We start from the raw sequence: 24,605 nt of genomic DNA on the forward strand, positions 1-24,605 counted from the left end.
AGGGGCCGTGGTCGCTCACCTCTCTCGCAGTAGGGCTCTCCCTCCTCCATGTAGAAGGCCTGGTTCCTGATGGGCATTTTGCAGGCGGCACACAGGAAGCACTGTACGTGGTAGGTCATCTTCAGGGCGTGCATGATTTCCTGCCGAGAGGACAGAGGGGTGTGAGGGAGCTGCGCACGTCATCTATGAATTCACACTTTGAAAATCAGTCCACTCTCACTTTTAAACTCTCACTCACTCACACACAAACACACTTTACCACACTGGGACTATTCATACCTTATCAGCGTCATACATTCAGAATCAATATACAGCAGCTTTTGTTGTTTTTTGAGGTCATATTATTATGCTGTTGTATTATAACATGACCTTACATTGTATTTGGTTTCCCAGTTTTTGTATTGCATTTAATGAATTATACTGATTAAATCCTGGTAATGCTTAGTAATTAGTACTGTCAAACAGTTAAAATATATATATAAAAATATATGTGCATGTGTAATATATATTTATATTTATGTACACTACCAGTCAGAAGTTTTTGAACAGTAAGATTTTTAATGTTCTTAAAGAAGTCTCTTTTGCTCACCAAGTCTGCATTTATATGATACAAAGTACAGCAAAAACTGTACAATTTTAAAATATTTTTACTATTTAAAACAACTGTTTTCTATTTGAATGTTTGTTAAAATGTAAATTATTGCTGTGATTTCAAAGCTGAATTTTTAGCATCATTACTCCAGTCACACGATTGTTCAGAAATCATTCTAATATTCTGATTTGCTGCTCAAAAAAACATTATTATTTATTATTAATGTACAGCATTTATCTGAAATAGAATTATTTTGTAACACTATAAATGTCCCTTTTGATCAATTTAAAGCATCCTTGCTAAATAAAAGTATTAATTTATATAATTTCTTAAAAGAAAAATAATTATAATGACTCCTAAGCTTTTGAATGGTTTGGTGTATAATGTTACAAAAGCTTTTTATTTTAGATAAATGCTGATTTTTGGATTGTTCTACTCATTAAAGAATTCTGAAAAAAATGTGCTCAACCATTTTAAATATTGACAATAAAAATAATAATAATAAAATGTTTCTTGAACAGCAAATCAGCGTATTAGAATGATTTCTGAAGGATCGTGTGACACTGAAGACTGAAGTAATGATGCTGAAAATCACAGCAAATATAATCAAATAAAAAAAAAAAACTATTTATTTTAAATAGTAAAATATTTCAAAATGTTACTGTTTTTGCTGGACCAAATAAATGCAGGCTTGATGAGCAGAAGAGTTTTTCTTAAAAAAAAACAAAAAAAACAACAACATTAAAAATCTTATTATGAATAAAATAAAATAAATTTAATTTAGCCCTACTAAACACTAGCCCTGCAAAGAAAAATTTAAATATGACACTGAAGACTGGAGTAACACAGGAATCACAGGAATAAATTACATTTTAAAATACATCCAAATAAAAAAACTAAAATTTTAAAATATTTTTACGATTTAAAATACATTTTTGCTGTACTTTGGATCAAATAAATGCAGGCTTGGTGAGCAGAAGAGACTTCTTTAAAAAAAACATTAAAAATCTTTGGATGGGATTAATCAAGATTAATCGAGTTGACAGTACTATTTATCACTTAATGCTGCATTTATTTGAATAAATAGTTAAACAGTTAAATTTCATACTATTATAACCATCTAAAATCTAATTATATGCATCCATGCAGAATAAAAAAATATTTTTCTGAAAAAAAATGATTTTACAAACTATTGCAGATGCCACTGTAAAACCCTATTCTAAAAAAAAAAAATGCATTTTGTGTTTATGTTGCAGAGCAGTAGGAAATGCATTTACCCCAGTTATCTTCTTCTTGCATTTGGCACAGTTGGGTGAGTAACGGTTGTCGTAGCACTTGGTGCAGTAAATGGATCCCTTTTCCTCGAAGAAGCCCCCCTCGTCCAACACCCTTTTACACTGACAGCACGTGAACTCCTCTGGGTGCCAGGAACGACCAAGCGCCACCACGTAACGTCCCCTAGAACACAAACACACATACACAAAGTCTTGCAACAAAAGCTTTTGTGCTGAAGTGAAAGGGTCAGATGGGGCATCAACAGCTAGGTTTAGCACTCTTAAGTGTTCAGTGTGCAAAAGCCATTCTAATGGAAATAGTAGGTCAGACGCAGAAACCCTCTCCGTTCCTTATTGATTCTCCACAGCAGAAAGCCCAAGGACATGCCACTATTTCTGTGCCCGGCGTATTTTAAGAAATATTGCTGCTTTCCAAAGTTTGACACAACCTTTTTTCCCTCCCCATGTTTTCTCTCAGTTTTGTAAGTAATGACATTTAGCGCATAGTCATCATTGATTTGGAGGTATTTTGGGCTGTCTGCAGTGGTTAGCTTTGGGATTTCAACGGAATAGTTCACCCAAAAAATGGCTGAAATGATTTGCTGAAAATGTAACAACCCACAGGCCATCTAAGATCTAAATGAGTTTGGTTCTTCATCAGAACAGATTTGGAGAAATTTTAACTAAGAAAACTTTAGTCAGAAAAAAACAAATTGACTTGTACCTGAACTTTAAAGTGGACTCAAACCTTTTTTTTTAGCTGTGGTATACTGCATCAGTCTAAATTACATTCTCACTGGTGTTTTAGAAAGCCAAACAAATTAGAATATAATAATAATAACAACAACAAAGTTATATTGTTATTCCTATGACAGTAATAGCCATATATTGTAAAGCAATTGCACTGTTAAATAAATGAAAATTAATATTTCATAGGTATATTATTTTTGCTTTACACTACAGTAGGGAAATTACAATACTTTTTTCCTAATTTCTACATATGAAAGAGATATTTTCAATTTGGACTGCAGTAACATTACCCATTTAAACCACTAGCTACTGGCAATTCATAATGCACTTTTAGTCTTTTACTTTTATAGAAACGGCAGTAAAGCTTTTATTTAGATGAAAAACTTACAAAAACATGCCTCACTACAAATCTAGTGAAATTCTGTAATCATCTGCTATGAAAACAAAGCGTAACTGGTGGGCTTTGCGTTCCCAATCGTGCGCTAAACTCACAGCACATGCAATAAACGAGTTCAGTGCATTCACTGTGAACTGAGCCATTCTGAGGTGCGGAAAACACCAGATCATGAAATGTGCGCTTCGCTTTGAAACGTGCAGCGAAAACAAACTTGATGTCATATTGTGCTTTCTGTTTTAGTTTGTTTAACAAATACTATGCCATAGCATAATGACCCAAAACACAATTGTAAAAATTTTGTTAGAATAAGTTTAAAAATATTTTAAATACACTTTTTGCCCATAAGACCTATAGTTTCATACAGTCAAGTGACAACGATGAAAACGAGATCGTTTCGCGATATCACAATATTGATAATACCGTTACATCCCTAACATCACTTACTCAATGTATCCTCTGCAGTGAATGGGTGCCATCAGAATGAGAGTCCAAACAGCTGATAAAAACATCACAATCATGTACAATTAATCCACACGACTCCAATTACATCTTTTAAAGAAAAGCTGTGTGTTTGTAACAAACAAATCATTCTTTCATTCCCTTTCTCTCACATCAAAATCAACCTACATGTCTGTTTCAGAACTTTTTGAAATGTTTAAAAATTGTTAGCGTGTTTTTTCCCTGACTGTGCCTTTATATTAATCAAAAAGCATGAAAAGCATGAAACTGCAGAATGCTGCAGATTAATCACAATCCAAACAAACATGCTACATAGTGCATGAGCACTTTTTGATGTAAATTAGATTGTATAATTTAAAAAGTTCTGAAAGGTCTGACTTTAGTTTTGTGAAATTATGCCACATAAAACATCTGAACAAAAAACAGCAGATGGTCTGAATGAGACGCAAATTCACTTTCTGCCAGCAGGTGGCGCTTATGGAACAGCAGCAATAGAGCATTTCCTTGGCTACCGCTGCAAACAAAGCAGCACTGCTTTTAAACCTAAATTAATATGCAATATACACATGCAAGATGGAAAGAAAATACCATCTAAACTTTTCTGAAGACAGTCAGTTCCCCTGAGATATACATTCATGTAAATTCTTCACCCCCAATTCAGTATTTAGAACTTCATATATTTATAGCATCGTGAAAAGTGAGCTTAATCTGCCTGCTACAGTATTTTCTCCTTTTTGCGTTTGTCTTCAGCATCTCTGGCTTCTGTTAATGGCTGTTTACAGTTGGTTTCCTTACCCAGTTAAAGAATTAGTTGAGTATTATTAATCGTTTCAAAAGTTTTCCAACCATTAGTCAGAAGTGTATGCAGATAACAAGGATCGCCTCTCAATTAATGATGCTGTCCTTAATTGATGTTAATTTGATTTAAATTAATTTGGAGTTAAAATGTCTGGATGGATTTGTGACCCTGGACCACAAAACCAGTCATAAGAGTAAATTTTCTGAAATTGAGATTAATACACCTGAAAGCTGAATAAATAAGCTTTTCATTGATGTATGTTTGTTAGGAGACAATATTTGTCCGAGACTATTTGAAAATCTGGAATCAGGGTGCAAAAAAAAAAAAAAGAAAAAGAAAATTGCCTTTAAAATAGTCCGTATGAAGTTCGCAGCAATGCATATTACCAATCAAAAATTAAGTTTTTATATATTTACAGTAGGGAATTTACTAAATATCTTCATGGAACATGATCTTTACTTAATATTCTAATGATTTTTGACATAAAAGAAAAATCGATCATTTTGACCCATACTATTTATTGTTGGCTATTGCTACTTACGACTGGTTTTGTAGTCCAGGGTCACATTTGTTTCTTACAAACACAGCAGATGTTAACTGATAGACTGGCTTACTTGTGGATTATTGTGATGTTTTTATCAGCTGTTTGGACTCTTATTTTGACAGCACCCATTCACTGCAAAGGATGTATTAGTGAGTAAATGATGTATCGAAACATGTTCCAACGAAGAAAGAAACTCATCTACATCTTGGATGGACTGAAAGTGAGTAAACTATCAGCAAATGTTCATTTCTGGGTGAACTATTCCTTCAACTACAAATCTTTAGTCAGTCCTGAAGTTTGACTCCAAAGGCGGTAGAGTTCCAGCAGTACCTAATGATCTTGTTGCACGCGGCGCAGAGCGGGGTGCGCTCGCTGGAGTCGGCAGGGTTCTGCTGCGCTGCCTGCATGATGGAGCTGCGGTTCTGCATAGGAGTGGGTTGGACCGGCTGCTTGTGCTGCGTCACCACCGTGCTGGTCTTGTCTGGATGGTAACGGTCTGCGAAACCGGGATCCGTCACCCACGGTGGCCGGCAGGCTGGACTGGAATTCGTTGGTGCTTTAGCTGGAGCTAAAAAAAAAGGACAATGAAACTCTATACATATATTTTTTCAGCACTTCCTCACTATGGGCCAACAGAGACCTGTTACAAGTGTGTACATTTATGGGCTACTATTAAAACAAGTGCAATTGTAGTCTAAAATGGCTTGCTTTTATCTAGGGACCAACCTATAACACAAAAACATCTATTGAGATATTGCTAACACCATGAGAGGAAAGGCTCATGGTTAAATTCAGCTTATATAAATCACATCTCAAGAGAGTGATAATTGACTCATATCATCATCTTTGACTATAAACACATCAGTGCCACTTACGTCTTACTTTTCCCATTAACAACAAGCCTGTCTGAGCCTTCATGAACAAGTTCTCCCTGTGGGAGTGAGTCCGGGCAGCAAGTCAGTGTGTACTGTGAGAGTCAATCTATTCTGTCTGTTCTGAGAGTACTTACCTTGAACTTCATCAGGTTTGTCTGCTGGCTTGGACTTGGCAGGACAGGGAGTTACTCCATGACTGCAGAAAGAAAATTTCCCTTCAGTACACATGCCATGATAAAACAGCTTTAGCCAAAGCCAATGAAAATGTTATTAAGCTACACAACACCACCTCTTGACATCAACATCCTGAACGGAAAGTAGACGCCTGAACAAAGCGATGAGATTAAAACTACTTCACGGCATGACGTTATATGCTAATTAAAATAAAGGATGGGTGTTTTCTGCTTAAATTGTGACCCTGGACATTTATATATCATTTATTAAGCTGAGTAAATAAGATTTCTATTGATGTATTGTCTGTTAGGATAGGACAATAGTTGGCTGAGATACAACCATTTGAAAATCAGGAATCGGAAAAAAAGAAAATTGCCTTTAAAGTTACAAAATATCTTCATACAAAATTATATTTACTTACTATCCTAATAATCTTTAGCATAAAAGAAAAATCTATAATTTTGACCTATACAATGTATTGTTGGCTATTGTTACAAATATACCGGTGCTACTTTGTGGTCCAGGGTCAAATTTATTACAGTTTGGCACAACAACAACAGTTGTTTTAGCTTCTTTTAGTGCTTTTTGTCTCATTTTAAACAATTTTGTCATCTTAGGACCTCTTTGAAAATCAGATTTGAGATTTAGTGGTTTTAGCTTACATTCTGCTCTTAAAAAAGTCATCTGTAGCATTTATGAGCTTTTCATCGTACATCATCTGAATGAACTAAATAAGCATTTCCAGATCCTGTATTTCATTATAACTACATGATCACACAAGAATAACACAGTCATGAGTTCTCCAGAAGTGTGTTTGCCATTAAGTGTACATGTTGTTTCTCATGTTTGATGGCTTCTCTAAAGAATTAATGTCCTGCAGTTCCCTGGGCGTAAACATGTCATTCATCAGTACAGAGTAAGCCAAACAAGTCTGTCTTGTGTTTTCATTGCCAAACACTGGTTTAAAATGATACCAGCTGGGCGAAGCGAGATATACAGAATGATTAAATCTCTAGCTGAAAATTTGTACGGAATTAGAATCAATGCGTACTGATTCCAAACAATGTCTAATTAATCTCTTATTTGCACAAATCCCAGGCTGAAAAACATTTCAGTTCGATTCCAATTCCTAGTGAGCTGCCCACCTAGGCAATATTTTTAGGCACCATAGGCACAACCACAACAGGACGTCTGTTCCAAACAGTGGGCTGCAAAATTACACTCATTTCTCACCTTGTTTTGGATGAAATCTAAGGTAAAATTGCCAATCCCAGAATGCACTGCGCTGAATTTTATCCAGGAGCAACAGAATTTGATCAAAATAAAACAGTTCCATCAATTTAAAAAATGCAATAGTTTATGTAATGCTAAGCAATGCTTGGAATATTCAGTCATCTTAACTAGTAAGATCTTAATCCATAATTAGAGCCCTATGCGGATACGTGGACGGAATCCATTTAAAGTGGAATTTACTGTATAACACGGATTGTCACACAATTTGCCCAATTTGGGATGAATAAATCAAAACTAGGTCAGTACACTTAAGTCAAAAATGCACATCTGTGAACATTTAAGATGCAAAAATGCTATTTAAATATGAATCCAGTATGTTTCGCGCGTTTCTGTGTGAATGAATGATGCAGATGCGCAGTTTCGTTTACTACTTGTTTCTTTTGAGAAAAACTACCGTCATGTCATATACAAACAGAAGCTTAAAGGTCTTCACAGTAACCCATCAAAATAAAAGTTTGGTTTAACTTAAAGAAACCATGACAAAAATATATTACTTAATGTAATGATACTACTTATGGAAGCCCGTTTCCGTCACTGACTAAAAAATAAAAAAGGTAATTGCTTCTTTTTTTCCTCAAAATTGCGAGGTTACATTTGTTACAATTGTGTCACATAAACTGGCAATTCTGACTTTTTTTCTCAGAACTGTGAGATATAAACGAACAAGTCAGAATTGTGAGTTTATATCTTGCAATTCTGACTTGTTCGGTTTTTTTTCATTTTTTCCATGCAACTGCGACTTTGTATATCACGATTCTGACTTTTTTTCTCAGAATTGTGAGATATAAACTCGCAATTGTGAGTTTATATCTCGGAAATCTGACTTTATAACTTGCAGTTGGGAGTTTATATCACGCAATTGCGTCTTTATTTCTCAGAATTGCAAGTTTATATCTCAAAGTTCTGACTTTACAACTCGCAATTGTGAGTTTATATCTCACAATTTTGAGAAAAAAAAAGTCAGACTTGCGCAAACAGGCTTCTATAACTACTACTACAATTATTACTATTAAAACATTTACCAGAAAAATTATTTACAAGAATGTATTTACCAAAAAATGTAAATAACAGTATATCTGAAAAAATAAATAAATAAATAAATAAAAATAATAATAATAATAATTATATATATATATATATATATATATATATATATATATATATATATATATATTTTTTTTTTTTTTTTTTTTTTTTTTTTTTTTACAAAAAATCAATTAAATAGAGATACTTTTGATTATTAAAGTTAAATAAATTCCATTAAAATGGAATCCAGAAAATTATTAGAAAATAAGGAATTGGTCAAAATAAAACTGAATTTAAGGGAAAAAAAAGTCTGGATGGATTTGTTTCTTACAAACACACAGCTTTTCCCTTCACAAGATTAATCATCAGATTAACTGATGGACTGGGGTTGTGTGGATTACTTGTGGATTATTGTAATGTTTTTATCAGCTATTTGGCCTCTCATTCTGACGGCACCCATTCACTGCAGAGCATCGGTTGGTGAGTAAAATGATGTAATGCTACATTTATCCAAACATGTTCTGACTAAGAAACTCATCTACATCTTGGATGGCCTAAGAGTGAGAAAACTGTCAGAAAAATGTTAATTTCTTGGTGAACTATTCCCCCAACTGCATATTAATAAATATATCAAATAAAATGTAAAACTAAAATCAGTTAATTCAAAATACTTTTGATTATTAAAGTTTAATGAAACTAATGAAATCCAGAAAATTAAATGGAAAACACAGAATTTGCTCAAATTAAAACTGAATTTGAGATTTTTTTTTTTACTTTTAATAAATTGCTGTTAAATTGAGTATGTTTCATGGTTTCAATTAATTAGACATACTTTTTATTTAACCATTTAAACAGTCTAGAAAAATTAAAATGGGAAAAAAGGAATTAATAACAAAAAACGTATTTCCCTACATAATCTATCTGCAAAAAAAGCTATTTAAACCAGGCTAAATTGGCCTGGGGTGAATTAAATAACACAATTTAAAAAGCTCAGTTATTTTTATCATCACTTCTCCAAAAAACACTAGAAAACAGCAGTGCATAAAATGCTAAAAATGTTGAAATGAAGAAAAGAGAACAAGCATAGCTTGAAGAAAATAAAGGAGGACAGCTGAGTGTTTCACAATGTTTTATGTACTCAGAGACATGAGTCAACAGATTCTTTTATCTTAGTGGAGACAGAACCAGAGGAAGAGCGATCAGATGACATCATAATAGTGAATTATGCTAAATTACAGTCAGGAAAAGAAAACAGAGAGAGAGAATGAAATATAAAGGAGAAAGAAAGTTGAGAGAAAAATCACAAGGGGGGCTACACAACACAATCAGAACGAAAGAAAGAGCAATAGTAACAGTCCCGTGATGGATAACTCCTCTGAACAACCACAAAAAATAATAACAATAAAATAACATGATTATCAGTTTGTAGAAACGTTACCACTTGAAAGAGACTATGTCACACCAACAGCATTCAGATATTCCTAACGGGAACTTGACTGTAGGGCTCAGTTTGCATGGTTTTTCCGACTATGCTTGCATTTCTTCTCACATTTGTTTTTTGCTATTTTTAACTTGTATTTTTAACTTTTTTTTCCATTAACTTGACAAACCCCCCCAATCCCCTTTTTTATTTTTGTCCTGGTATAGCTGGGGTCGATGTTCACCCATAGCTTCACCCATGTTGCGGTGGTGCATTTGTATCTAGCGCGGCTGCATCTCAGCCACCTCGGCCTTCTGATGCCCGGGAGGCAGAGCGCTCAGGACTTGATGTTGAGGGCACGGGCGGATCTCTCGTGATGCCAGTCTCTCAGCCTGGCATAGCGGGGACTCTGAATCTCAGAGAGGAACTTTTCCCTGCCATTCAGTGCACGACAGAGGACAAGAAATTAGGAGAGCAGTGAGAACAAAACAGAAGCAGAGAAAGACATGCCAGCACATACAAAGACAAAAGAACAGGATGTAAAGAAGAAAAGATGCAAGTGGTGATGAATTCAGAAAAATTCTGTACATAACCAGGCCCAGACAGAATCTGCAGACTTTTTTCCCCCACAATTTCTTTTTTTCATTTTAATGAAAAACCTGCTAAATGGATTTGGAGCTGAGAGTACTAGCTACACGCTTACTGGCAGCACAATCTAATGAGCCAAAAGTTTTAAGGGCGTTTGCACACAAGAGAGTGAGTTTTGATGGAAAGCAATGCACAAGATGCCTTTTTAAGGGTGTGGAAAGAAATTATTCAGTATGAAATCGAGTAGGAATATAGGAAAGTGCATTTCCGAAACCACAGCTGGGCTGTGTCCAAATTCTTGTACTTTCATAGATGTGCAGAATGTTTTAAGTATCAGGGCTGTGGAATTCAAATTTCAACTTGAATATTCATTGTCTTTGAAATTAAAATACACATTTGAAGGCAAAAACTTATTTTATAACACTTATTCACTAATAATCAAATGTTTGGGGCTCGATTTTTTCTCTTATGCTCACCAAAGCTGTATTTATTTGATTAAAAACAGTAAAAACACGGTGGCGTGAGATATATTGTTGTTTAAACGATATGTGATTTAACGTTATCGAGTATATCGCAAAACCAAACAAGACCACATCCAGAGTACACAGATACTGCTCGTGCGCATTTAGAGTTCACACTTGCATTCTGTGATTTAGTCAATCAATGGGCCATATTGGCGGCACTGAACATAAACAATGCCACTGAACCGAACAAAACTTGCATATTTTGCTGATTATTGCTGCAGAAAATGTTCAATTATTGTCATGTTTTGGGCTGTACTAATCGGTCAAACCCGGGGAAATTTTTTTTGGAGTACTACAGACTGCCAAATGTTATAACAAATCAAGGAGAAGAGTGTAAAAAAACTGTCTGAGGTACAAAAGGCGTTTGACCAAAAGGACATGAATCTTGACAGCATTTGTGTTTGTTCTTATCATTTCTGTTCAGGTAGGTGAAATATCAGTAGTACATTAACTGTGCAATCCATGCTGTTGTTTACATCCGAGTATCGCCAATATGGCCGCTTATGCTCTATATATATATATATATATATATATATATATACAATTAGGATTCCCCTAATATTCAAGATAAGGGGGCAAAAATGCGCCTGTATAACTTTTATATCTTTTGTATGTCTTTTATATTTATGTCATCTGATATAGTTGTTATCACACGAAGAGTACAGTTTCTCATAATATCAGCACGATTGCAAGTGTGATATTGATTTTATAAAACAGTCCAACAAATAAAAGGTTAATATTAATTGACTTTTTTAGACACAAGCTCCTGTTTTTGCTGTATTTCATGAACGACTATAGTTTCAAAACAAAGCTACAGCGGAACTGTTTTGCATCTCTAAGCGACACACGACAGTGTTGCGTAACTGAATTAATTAAAAAATTGGATAAATCCCTCAATGACTCCCTTTCCCTTTCCCCCAAAATCATTTGAAATATCACTATGGAACATTTTGTTTTTAAAACATCAAAACATTATGTATGCATTTGTACTGTAACTGCATTCATGTCTGGCATTAAACAGTCTAATAACAGTGTAACTGCATCTAAACGCTACTAAAGATGCAGATTCTGTAGCACCTCTGCATTGCAAACAAATTTTGTTGATACCGATTTCACTTGATTGGTAACAGCCTGATAGTGTCTTACTATTTAAATGTATTGGCTTTAAAAATTAATTTGACACAAAAGATGATGCATATATATATATAATTAGGTTAGGAAAAAAGGGCCTTATAAAAGGTAGAAATCAATGTAAATCAATGTTTGTTTGGGAAAAGTTCATTTCTGTTACTTTTGAAGAATATCAAAAGCTTTGGGAGTCAGACGACAGTTCCAAACTTGTCAAAGTATCAGTACATTACACACTTAGCAAAATATTGTCTAATTAAAATTCCAAAAAATATAGAGATATCATTTTTTGTCGTTATTGCACACCCCTAATATTGTTAAATATTATTAAAAAAAAAAAATTTTTTTTAGGATTTGCAAACTTAATCTTGCTCGGTAGCTCAGCTAGCATGAAATTGGACTTAGGATGCAAAATCCTTGGGTACGAATCCCGTGAAAAACATGACTCACGATGAAAGAGCTAAAAGATCAAAAAACAAGTTAAAACAGCATGCTTGCGATTGCGTTTTTACACCACATTCGCTTTTTTTCATACTATCGGGCAGGTTTCAGTGTAGTGCAGACGGTAAATTTTTTTTAAACGTCACGAAGCATTAGAGTTATAGCGCCACTCGACTGACATTTTAATTCAGAAATGCAGTGACATGTACAAAACCAACGTCACATAAAACATACCATATGTACGTTCATCTGTTTTGGGGGGGAAAAACGAACACTCTTTAGCGCCACTCAGTGGACATTTCACATCGAATATGTTGCAAAGCGTACCCAGCGGTTTTCGTCATGCGATTAGGTTCGATTATAAATGTCTTTATTGTCACTTTTGATCACATTAAGACATCCTTTCCTAAGTATATGTGTTATTTTCCTAAGTATTCATTTCTTTTTAAAAATCTTACTGACTCTCTTTTTAAAAAGAAATCGAATGACTCTTCTTATCTTGTGGCCTTATGGGATAGCGAAACTTCTGTTGCGTTATGGAGCTCCATAAACCCTTGCATTTGTCCTCTACATGAGGCATCGTTCCAATCAAAAATCAATCAATCTGAATTGGTATCTGCCACGGCGTAAACTATATCAATAAACCTGTATTTTATGCATGACAGGCATTCATTTTCTGCAGAAATCTGTGGGTATGATTCTGTGAAGGTCTGATTATAAGGCACACAGCACTCGGTGTATGAAGCTATACTGCAAATGCACAGATCACACAACGGTTCATAATGCGGATCAAAGCACATTTTCGGCGTCTCTCTGCAGAGAGCTGAACACCGTGATCTCCTAATGAGGGTGGTAAAAGGTCAGAGGCAGCGATTTAATGCTTCAAACCGCACTTCATTAGCAAGTTCACACAGTTCTTTACCTGGACCTTTTCATGTTCTCATCATCCGGGTCCTGCACTGAGAAAAGCAGGAGAAATACAGATCAGACCAACTATCAGACGCACAAACACAATATCTGAACAACACTACAAAACACTCGAGAACGGCCGCTTTTTAAAGGGACTACCCATCACCTTTTATCACAAGAGTCAATCCCGTGAGATGTACAGGTACGGTACGGCAACAATGTTTGACTGCGCACCTTTTTTCTGCCACTTACTCGAGAGCAAATCAAAGCCACTCAGGCTCTAGATCGCATAAAGGAGAAAATCTCAGCCATAACCCTTTAAGCTATAGATAGACGACTTTTCCCACTTCTTTATGATCTCGCTCTCAATATCAGATCAGCGGTTTGGTCCTCTAGGACATGCTTTCATGCCCTCCTACACTCAGATTAGTCCCTGCCACTAAGTAAAGATGGGATTTAGGAGAGGGAGTTTTTTTTAGGAACTTGGGAACAGGGCTGGGAGCTACAACTGTATATACTGTGATGCTAAAAATGTGTCAACTGGAAGACCGGTTTATACTGCAGTAAATACACAACGCAGTTTTAAAAATTAGACACAAAGTAGAAAAATAAAGAGTATTTTTTCTTATTACAATGAGTCGTTTCAACCTGTAACTTTGCAATATTTTAACATTAGTTCATCTAATTAACTAACAGTGACATGAAATAATAAATATCTACATATATTAGATTATTTTAGCATAAAAATATTGCAAATGTGCCTGAACCAGCTATTTTGCAATGGCTCAGAATGTTGCTAATTCATTATTTCAGGTCAAGTAAAATAAAACAAAATAAAAAATTAAATTAAACAAAATGCAATAAATAAAACAATAAAATAAATAAAAATAAATAAAACGAAAGAAAAAGAAAACAAAATAAAATTACAACTTCTAAAATAAAATAAAATAACTAAAAAAGAAAACAATACATAAAATAACACAAAATAAAAATAACTAAAAATAAAACTAAAGGAAGTAAATCGGAAAAATGAAATGACATGAAATAATAAATAAAAAATAAAAAAATAAAACAAAATAAAATACAAAATAAATAATATAATATGAAATAAAAAAATAAAAAATAATAAAACAAATGAAAATAAAACTAAATAAAAACAAACAAAAATAAAACAAATTAAATGAAAAATTAAATAAATAAAAACAATAATAAAACAAAAAAAACAAAACAAATAAAAGTTAAAAATTAATTTAAAAATTAAATAAATAAAACAATTAAAACTAAATAAAATATAACAAAATGAATAAAAAATTAAATAATTTAATAAAACTGAATTAAAAACAAAATAAAATATACATTAAATAAAATGAAAATAAATAAAAATAACAAATTAAAATAAAATAAATAAAATGAAAAATAAAGCGAAGTGAAATAATTAAAACAAAATAAAATAACAAACAAAACAAAAAAATTAAAATACAATTAAAATACAATTAAATATTTTTTCATAAAAAAAATAAAATACATAAAGTGAAATAAAACCAAATAAATTAAACAAAATAAAATAAAACTAAACTAAATGACATAAATAAAATTAAATATTATTTTTTTTTATAATAAATGAGCTTCCTTCCAAATAAAAAAAACAAATAAAATATAATAAAATAATATAATATAATATAATATAATATTTTATAATGAATGAGCTTCCTTTGAAATAAAATGAGACGATACATTTTATAAAAATTAAATTACTAGTTTAACTGAATTTTGATGGATGGATGGATGAATGCATGAATAAATAAATAAATAAATAAATAAATAAATAAATAAATAAATGTTGAATTTCTGGCACAAATAGTCCTCCTTTAATACACCACAGTACGAAAAACTTTATCATGACTGAAGATTTTGGTCCTAACTCCCACTCCTACTTAGGAATGTCTTTTTCCACATTACTTCACAAAATACTGCCTCTCTGAGAAATGATCTGTCCAAAGAAACCCGTTGACACAAATGAGCTTATGCTGAAAACCCCAAAATGAGAAACACAACTGCTCTGAGAGGAGTGTACGGCGCTGACAGGCTGCGGTCTGAACGTGTCTGACTGTGTCTGACTTACTGAAGTCAGTGCCTGTGAGCTGGGCCAGGATTCGGAAAGAGCGAGACTGGGTGGTGCCGGTGCGTGGCTGCCAATCCTCCGTATCCTGGATCAGTCTCTTCTTACTGCGATCGTTGGGGATGAAGCAGGGCATGTTTTCCACCCGCAGACCGTGCCTGGAGACATGAGTCCTTCGTGACCTCTCTTATTCACCACAGCAGCACAGCACACCACCAAAAAATGCCAAATGGCTTCACGTAACGCGTGCAGCGCAGGAACACACGACTACGCCAAACACAGCGGGGGAACATGCAGTACGTGAGGATCCAAAAACTAAAAAATATGGGGTGCATGAATTCACTAATAAAAACTTACCATGGTAATCAAAGTTTCTGAGAAAATACAACAGTTATTGCAAGTATTATTTCTACTAAAAAAAGTTATTACAAATCTATTAGAGTAACTATATTTTTATGAGCATTGTAAATTTTGTAAGATGATGTTTTAGATTTCAACCATGGGGCCCGGAAGTATTTTATTTATTTTGTATTTTTTAAATAATAATTTAATACATTTCTAAGTTAATTTCTTTTTAAAAATTTAATTAATTAATAAATTAATGTTGATTATCTTTTAGACATTTTTTATGAATTTATTGTTTTTATTTTAGTTACTTTATTAATTACATGAATAATAATTACTTTAAGGAATTTATGTATTTATTATTTTCGAAAATTTAATTTCTAATTCACTTCATTTCATTTTTTATTTTATTTAAAAATTAATGTTTGTTACGTTTATACTTTATTTATAAATTAATTGTTTTTACTAATTCAAGTTTGCATTGATATTAATTACTTTTATAATTATTTGTATCATTTAAATTACAGCAAAAAGTATGACATTAACTAAGGAATTTATTTACTTATTTTTAATAATAATAATAATAATAATAATAATAATAATATGATTCATTTCTAAATATTTTTTTTTTCTTTTTTATATTAACAATTCATTTTTCTATATGCATCACTATATTAAATGTTTTATTTATTATAGTTATTAATATTAATTATTTTCAATTAAATCACAGCAAAAAGAACTACATTATCATGATTAGTAAGGAATTTAATTTAATTTATTATTTCATTTCATTTTTATTTTATTTAACAACTCATATTCATTATTTTTTATACATTTTATTTTTTAATTAATTGCAGTACTTTTAAAATTCTTTTTTATTTAACAATTAATGTTCATTATTTTTTACACATTTATGAATTGTTTTTTATTAATTATAGTTATTGATGTTAATTTCATTACTTTTAAAATTATTTCTTAATTTCTTAATTTCTCATTTCATCTCAACATTACTTTTAGAATTATTTTTATTAATTACAGCAAAAAGTACTGTATTAACTAAATAATAAATAAATAAATATCAAATAAGTACATTAAGTAAATAATTTATTACAGCAACAAGTACTACATTAACTTGATAAGTAAATAAATAAATAGCAAATATGTACATTATAAAGTAAATAAATTATTTATTAAAAAAATTATTAATCAAATAGATAAATAAAAAGTAACAGTTAATAATATTACCAATGTTCATTATTTTAGTGTTTCTTTTTATTTGTGTCTTTGTTCATTTAAATGTTTTATTTTATTAATTCAATTATTTAATAACTATTAATTTTATTATTTAATGTTGTAATGGTAATCGTACTCTAGATTGGTTTTCTTTTCCAACTTTCGGATAAACATTTACATTATGAATATTGTTGGTTCTGTTCTGAGTTAAAATCATTTCAAAATTACACAGACAATTGTTTAGAATTTGTAAAAGATGCTAACAGTCTTCAACAAAACTGTTATTAAACAAGATTTTTTATTTATTTATTTTTAAATCCTGGGTCTCTGGGTCTGCAAAGGTTGAAAACCCTGTTCTCACACATCAGATACATAACAACATGCACACAAAAGAATAAATCAAAGCACCCACGAAAAGTGGTTTCAATTCAGGCTGCACATCATTGCTTCATGCTCTAATGAAGTCACTCAAAGTGCACGACTACATTCGCTAACAGTTTCAAACGACCCAGCTAAAGTGGCATGTTTCAATACAGTTCAACTACTGAGTGAAAAAGCAATGAAACACGGTCCGATGTCGACAAAAGCAAGAGTTTATTAGTAAGGTCAGCGGCAGGTCTGCGTTCTTTCAGCAAGTGCATTCGAGCCACAAGCATTCGGCACTTACTTCCCCTCAGGGTACAACTCCTCATAGAAGGCTTCTCCTCTAATGAACGCCAGAGTGAAGGAAGACAGAAAAAACACAGGATGGAGAAAAAAGGAAGAGGAGCACAAATAACAACAGAGAGGAAGAGTGGGAGCACAACAACAAACAACACAACAGTGTCCATTAAAGCTGCCTGCCTTCAGACCGAGTGAATGGAGGCCGTCCGCCGATCTCCATCACTGTGGTCTGAAATATCAACGCTGGAATAAAGCTGTACGTTTACAATCCCTCGGTGAACAATTACAGTGCGAGACGGCAGCTTAGATGTGAGAAATCTGCCGTCTCCTAAAGCCAGTGCTGCAACAACGCAGGCTTGGGAATAGGGAAAGATAAATTCAATTTAGGAAAAAACATATATGAAAACGGATGGAGGCAGAGCCACGGGGCTGGGATTTGATAGCCAAAAACAATAATTGCAAACATTTCTCAGAAGAGGAAGGGAAATAAGGAAAGGCATTACTAACTTGTCAAGAACTTCCATCTGTAGAATGACAAAAGACATAGAAAAAAAGAGAAGGAGATAAAAGAGTTCAGAAATAAATCACAGAAATGCAGAGAAGAATAAACAGCATTTAGAAAGACATGATGCGGAGGCAAACAAAGCAAATTGTGGGGTTTTAGTGGGGAAAAGAATCACAGCGTGCTTTAAGTGACACAATGAAAAACTTGAAAACATGAGATGAACCTTTTATTAAATATGCTAAATGACTTAGTTCTTTTAATGTGCTTTTATTATTAAAAAATATCCCTGAAACGTCACCTAAGCATTACAGCCACTGGATTTAACTGACATTGAGTTTGGCTTCGTTGGACAAAACCCTAAATATACGTTTCCCAAAATTTTGACCAATGATTTATGGGTTTTCCAGTCACTTAAATAAAATAATTTTATAAGCGATCTTGATTTCTAGCCAACAGTGATTATCAGTGAATATTTTAGAAATATGCTTTCTTATTTTATCAATATTGAAAATAGTTCTTATGGAAACTGTGATACACCACCATTCAAAAGTTTGGTTTAAGTAAAAATCATAATAATAACTATACTTTTTATTCAGTAATGATGCATTAAATTGATCAAAAGTGGCAGTAAAGATATATATATATAATGTTACAAGAAAAATCTATTTCAAATATGCTAAATATTTCAGCATTTTCAGTTTATACAGTAAATGTTTGACTTTGTAAAGAAAAATGCAGGCACTATTTTTTGTACACTCTAATATTCCTTTTTTCACTTTCTGTTAAGTAATAACAAATTTGATACATTTTTCTTCATTTGCATGCATTGACATAAAAGATAGTATAAGGATTTTGAGCTCACTTTTTTAAACACACTGCTATTATTTTGAACACAACTGTAAGTCTTTGCTATCAAGGATTTAACATCCTTGGTGAATAAAAAATATTAATTTCTTAAAAAAAAAAAAAATTCTATATTAAAATAGAAAAAAAATATTTCACATTGTAATATTTCATATTACTTTTTTCTGTGTTTTTGGATTACAAATCTTACTGATCCCAAACATGTCAAAGGCAGTGTATGATCTTTCAGAAATCATTCTAATATGCCGATTTATTAACAGTGCTGGAAACAGTTGTACTTCCCTTTTTTTTTTTTTTAACAAGGATTCTTTGACAAATAAAAAGTTTAAAAGAACAGCATTTACTTAAAATAGAAATCTTTTCTAACAGTATAAGTGTTTGCCATCACTTTTTACCAATTTAATACATCCTTGGTGAATAAAAGTTTAAATTTCTTTCAAAAAAAAGAAAGAATACAAATTTACTGACCACAAACTTTTGAACGGTAGTGAGTATTGTTAGAAAAGATTTCTATTTTAAATAAATAGTTATTTTTTAACTTTTTATTCATCAAAGAATCCTGAAAAAAGTATCACAGGTTCCAAAAAAATATTAAGCGTCACAACGGTTTCCAACATTGATAATAAATCAGCATATTAGAATGATTTCTGAAGAATCATGTGACACTGAAGACTGGAATAATGATGCTGAAAATTCAGCTTTGATCACAGGAATAAATTAGATTTTAATGTATATTAAAATAGAAAAAAAAATATTTCACATTGTAATATTTCATATTACTTTTTTCTGTGTTTTTGGATTACAAATCTTACTGATCCCAAACATTTCAAAGGCAGTGTATGATCTTTCAGAAATCATTCTAATATGCCGATTTATTAACAGTGCCGGAAACAGTTGTACTTCCCTTTTTTTTTTTTTTTTAACAAGGATTCTTTGACAAATAAAAAGTTTAAAAGAACAGCATTTACTTAAAATAGAAATCTTTTCTAACAGTATGTGTTTGCCATCACTTTTTACAAATTTAATACATCCTTGGTGAATAAAAGTTTAAATTTCTTTCAAAAAAAAAGAAAGAATACAAATTTACTGACCACAAACTTTTGAATGGTAGTGTATATTGTTAGAAAATATTTTTATTTTAAATAAATTTTGTTATTTTTAACGTTATATTCAAAGAATCCTGAAAAAAGTACCACAGGTTCCATAAAAAAAAAATATTAAGCATAATATAATAATAAATCATCATATTAGAATGATTTCTGAAGGATCATGTGACACTGAAGACTGGAGTAATGATGCTGAAAATTCAGCTTTGCATCACAGGAATAAATTACACTTTAAAATATATTCACGTAGGAAACAGTTATTTTCCATTTAAATAATATTTCACAATATTAAATTTTTTAAACTGAAATTTTGATCAAATAAATGCTGCCTTGACAAGCATAAGAAACTTCCTTTAAAAACATTACAAATCTAACTGATCCCAAACATTTGAACAGCAGTGTTACACACAGACACCTACAAATATACCCAGTATTTCTATTAAATATTATTTTAAATGTTTAAAATAATATTTAATAGAATTAGAATATAATAAAAAATGCCATTTTAACCATTTTTGGTTGGTATCATTCCATCAAACACTGCAAGCAATAGTGCCCCTCAGAGTGAACAGTCGTAAAAACAAGCATGTAGGTGTGCGGTGCTGTAAACATGCTCAGAATGCTGACGTGACCGAGGTCTCCATGTTCTCTGGAGATCACAAACACACACACACACACACACACACACACACACACACGAGTGCTGGATCACAAACACACTTGCAATACTCCAGCAGCCGAGCTCTAATTCACCCTCCTTCCCTGCACTACACTCCAAAACTCCAGAGCTTCCTCCTCTGCCTCTTAGCAGAAAATGTTTTCAAAATCCATCTTAAGTTGCAGCCTTACTTCTTTTGCCTTTTGAATAAAACAAAGAGGACACCTATTTGAATAAAACATCCCCTTCAATGCAATTTGTTTGTGAGGAAACTAGTGTTAAGGTGAAATCGTACAGGAGCCTTTCCAAGTAAGGCCGTTAAGTAATTCAGCACCGGGGCCGTAACGGCACTTTGAGGGCTCAGCAGATTTTATGGGAGGGTCTCGACTCTATAAACAGCAACAGACAACATCAAGTCCTGGCCTAAAGACAGATTTCAACCTCCTCGACCCGGGGCGATCAAAACCTTAGACCTTCGGAGACTCCTTCGCACGTTTACGTTAAAAAAACAACACAATTTTATTGCCTTCAACTCTACCGGAGTTGACTGCTAACATCTGTTGTTTTGATCATCTTAAATAAAAGTGCTTGTTAAAATTCAGGACCCAGGCGGAAAAAAGGTGCAGAATGTCCCCGCGTAGGGATGACGAAGAGGAAAACAGATGAAGACGGCCTGTTCGAGCGGATCCCAGAACAGTATGGTCACAGGGGTGGCGATGCAACCGCCTGTTCCAACAAGGAAAACAGACACAGCTGTTTAACGCCGTGTTGTTTATTACAAGCACAAACTATAAATCCAGAAAAACCACAAAAGGCCAGACTGTTGAACTCCCTGACCTCAAATCTCCTGTCACAACACCTCACTATGCAGGAACGCAACGCAGAACTTAGGATTCTGCAGGCGTTCTCACCCATCTTGGCCCGCCTTGGGTATGATGAGCTCATTATTGTGGACTAAGTACATCAAACTCGCTTTAAAGACAGAATATGAGCCTGAATCTCTGTCGGAGACCTGGCTGGTCACCTACCCATTGTGAGGCTGCGGCGAGCTGAAGTTAAGCTTGGGGGCGTACGACACCGGCTTGATGACAGGCCCCTTGCTGGCGCTGCCAGGGGCTGCGGAGAACGGTCGTGCCATCTTGTTTATGGCCGTGCTCGGTGCGAATGAGTACTTGGGCTGACTGGATGCAGGTGTGAGTGAATCCTGAGTGTGGAGAAAGACACAGTGCAAATGCAATACCATGCAGGTCAAATCATGCACACACACTTGTGGCACCGCGGGTAAATGCACAATCCCAGATACGGTTTTAATGCTTAATCCTTTCCAAATGAGAGGATTATCTGAGGGGGAAAGGTGTGAATTGTCTTCTTGTGTTATTACAGCGAATTACGAGCGCGGTGAGAGTGGAGGGGATTGTTTGAGAAGTGCGAACACACCCTGGACACAAATATTTATCTTGAGATCAGGCCAAGGTACAGCTAAAATGTCCTCCTTCATTTTGGCTGCACTCTGCTCTTGACTGGGTTGAAAGCAAACTATAACTGATACGACGAGGATTATAACAGCCGGTGTTGCAGAGACTCGTGCTATGGGCTTTTGCAGCCACATGAGGGTGCAGTTTCTCCCCTTTTTTTCCATTTCGTTTTTTATTAGAGAAGGAGTTAAGTCTGATTCATTTGTTGAGGTCAAAAGTTTACATACACCTTTTAGAAATACTACTTATTTTACCAAAATAAGAGGGATCATACAAAATGCATGTTATTTTTTTATTTAGTGCTGACCTGAATAAGATATTTCACATAAAAGACGTTCACATAGTCTATAAGAAAAAAACAATAGTTGAATTTATAACAATGAGCCAGGGGTGAAAACTTTTTACATTTGAAGATCAGAAGATTGACTTATTTGTGACCCTGGACCACAAAACCAGTCTTAAGTCGCTGGGGTATATTTGTAGCAATAGCCAAAAATACATTGTATGGGTCAAAATTATTGATTTTTCTTTTATGTCAAAAATCATTAGGAAATTAAGTAAAGATCATGTTCCATGAAGATTTTTTGTAAAATTCCTACTGTAAACCTATCCAAATGTAATTTTTGATTAGTAATATGCATTGTTGGACATTTGGACAACTTTAAAGGTGATTTTCTCAGTATTTTGATTTTTTGCACCCTTAGATTTCAGATTTTCAAATAGATGTATCTCGGCCAAATATTGTCCTATCCTAACAAATACCATACATCAATAGAAAGCTTATTTATTGAGCTTTCATATGATGTATATATCTCATAAATTTAACCTTATGACTGGTTTTGTGGTCCAGGGTCACATTTTGTCTTTTTGGATACATGTAAGTATATTTTGTAGCTTCTGAAGAGCAGTACTAAATGAAAAAAAAAAGTTACATTTAGGGAAAATAAGAAAAATGTACACATCCGTTCAAATTTTTTCACCCCCAGGCTCTCAATGCATAATTATTTTCTTCTAGAGCATCAGTGAGTGTTTGAGTCTTCTGTAATAGTTACATATGAGTCTCTCAGTTGTCCTCAGTGTGAAAAGATGGATCTCAAAATCATGCAGTCATTGTTGGAAAGGGTTCAAATACACAAAAAAGTTGAAAAAAATAAAAATAAAAATAATGTGTGGGACCTGAAGGATTTTACTGAAGAACAGCTGGCAGTTCAGGATAAACAAAGGACTGATCATTTTGGTAACAATACAGTATTAAGAATCAAGTGTATGTAAACTTTTGAATGGGGATGTTTTAAAAAAAATATAACTATTACTTTCTTTTTTGGACTATATGTAAACGTCTTTTATTTGAAATATCTTTTTCAGGTCAGTACTAAATGCATTTTGTATGATCCCTCTTATTTTGTAAAATAATTAACATTTTGCAGATTCTGCAAGGTGTATATAAACTTTTCACCTCAACTGTATATATACACGCGTTAAATAAAAAATATATACATAACACATAACGTAATGTAAATATACAAGAATGTTTTAGATTTTTAATTAGCATTTACTTATTTTGCATTTCAATCCTACAGTTAGACATTTAAATATAAAGGCTATAAGTTCATCACATTTTGCTGTTATAGTATGTGAAGATGGCCAACTGGGAAATGTGGATTCAATCTGGGTTTGTGCATTCTGTGGCGATGCAAATTCTACCAAACCAAAAACTGCTGAAGGGAGGTTTAAGCACGACCAAAAGCAAGATGTTTAACATGTGAATCAGACAGGCAAACAGACAAACCGCCCAAACTTCCGCAATACACTGCAACCAGCACATGAAAGCCAAAAGAGCCATGAAACTTAGATGAGAATGAGTTATGAATGAACTATGAAGCACTGTGTGAAGTGAGTGAAATCACACTAGTTGAAAGCTGAAATAAGTATGTATGGATAGCAAAATAAACATCTATGGCAAGACATTTTGATAGCTAGGTGTGTGTGTGTGTGTGTGTGTGTGTGTGTGTGTGTGTGTGTGTGTGTGTGTGTGTGTGTGTGTGTTTGCTCAGTTCTGAAGTATTCAAAGCAGCTGAGAACTTGAGAACCGATCTAAATGTGTTTCTTCAGATATCAGGAGCTGGTTGAGTGGTCTTGCGAAAGCTTCGCAGTTCTGTCCAACACGAGAGAAAAGGGGCCACTTGTCTTACCTTCTGCTCTCCTCCGGCAGGATTAAAAGCTCTGCAGAGAGAAAAAGTAGAGAAAGAATTCACTTTAGCTCATTCATAAAAATGACTCATGTCACTGCAATGTTCAAAATGTTAACTAAGGACAGTCTAATGGGCAGACAGACAGGCATTTGTGCCAAACACAACAAGAATCATGGGAATTAAATTGGTTCCTTGGCTCCAAAACCCATTTTGTCAGTCTGAATGGAATGTTGCAGCTGTACGTGTGAATTA

The 24,605-nt window shown here is 33.3% G+C and overlaps 1 protein-coding gene across 2 annotated transcripts in view; it reads right to left on the reverse strand.

The window, feature by feature from the left end:
• The window catches only part of pdlim7 (PDZ and LIM domain 7), a 65,177-nt gene that overhangs the window by 5,690 nt on the left and 34,882 nt on the right, over positions 1-24,605 (reverse strand). Inside the window, exons 4-9 of one of the 2 annotated variants that reach the window (XM_073820491.1) lie at positions 24,354-24,384; positions 21,715-21,890; positions 5,825-5,886; positions 5,146-5,383; positions 1,870-2,050; positions 20-140 (exon numbers count right to left, since the gene is read on the reverse strand). In XM_073820491.1, coding sequence (XP_073676592.1) covers positions 20-140; positions 1,870-2,050; positions 5,146-5,383; positions 5,825-5,886; positions 21,715-21,890; positions 24,354-24,384 — 809 coding nt within the window. Of the gene's footprint in view, positions 1-19; positions 141-1,869; positions 2,051-5,145; positions 5,384-5,824; positions 5,887-9,298; positions 10,038-13,206; positions 13,244-15,315; positions 15,471-17,557; positions 17,597-18,060; positions 18,078-21,714; positions 21,891-24,353; positions 24,385-24,605 lie in introns of those variants that run through there. The other variant, XM_073820490.1, reaches the window with a different exon arrangement.

Source organism: Garra rufa, chromosome 16, assembly GCF_049309525.1.
Source record: "Garra rufa chromosome 16, GarRuf1.0, whole genome shotgun sequence".
Taxonomy (NCBI): Eukaryota; Metazoa; Chordata; class Actinopteri; order Cypriniformes; family Cyprinidae; genus Garra; species Garra rufa.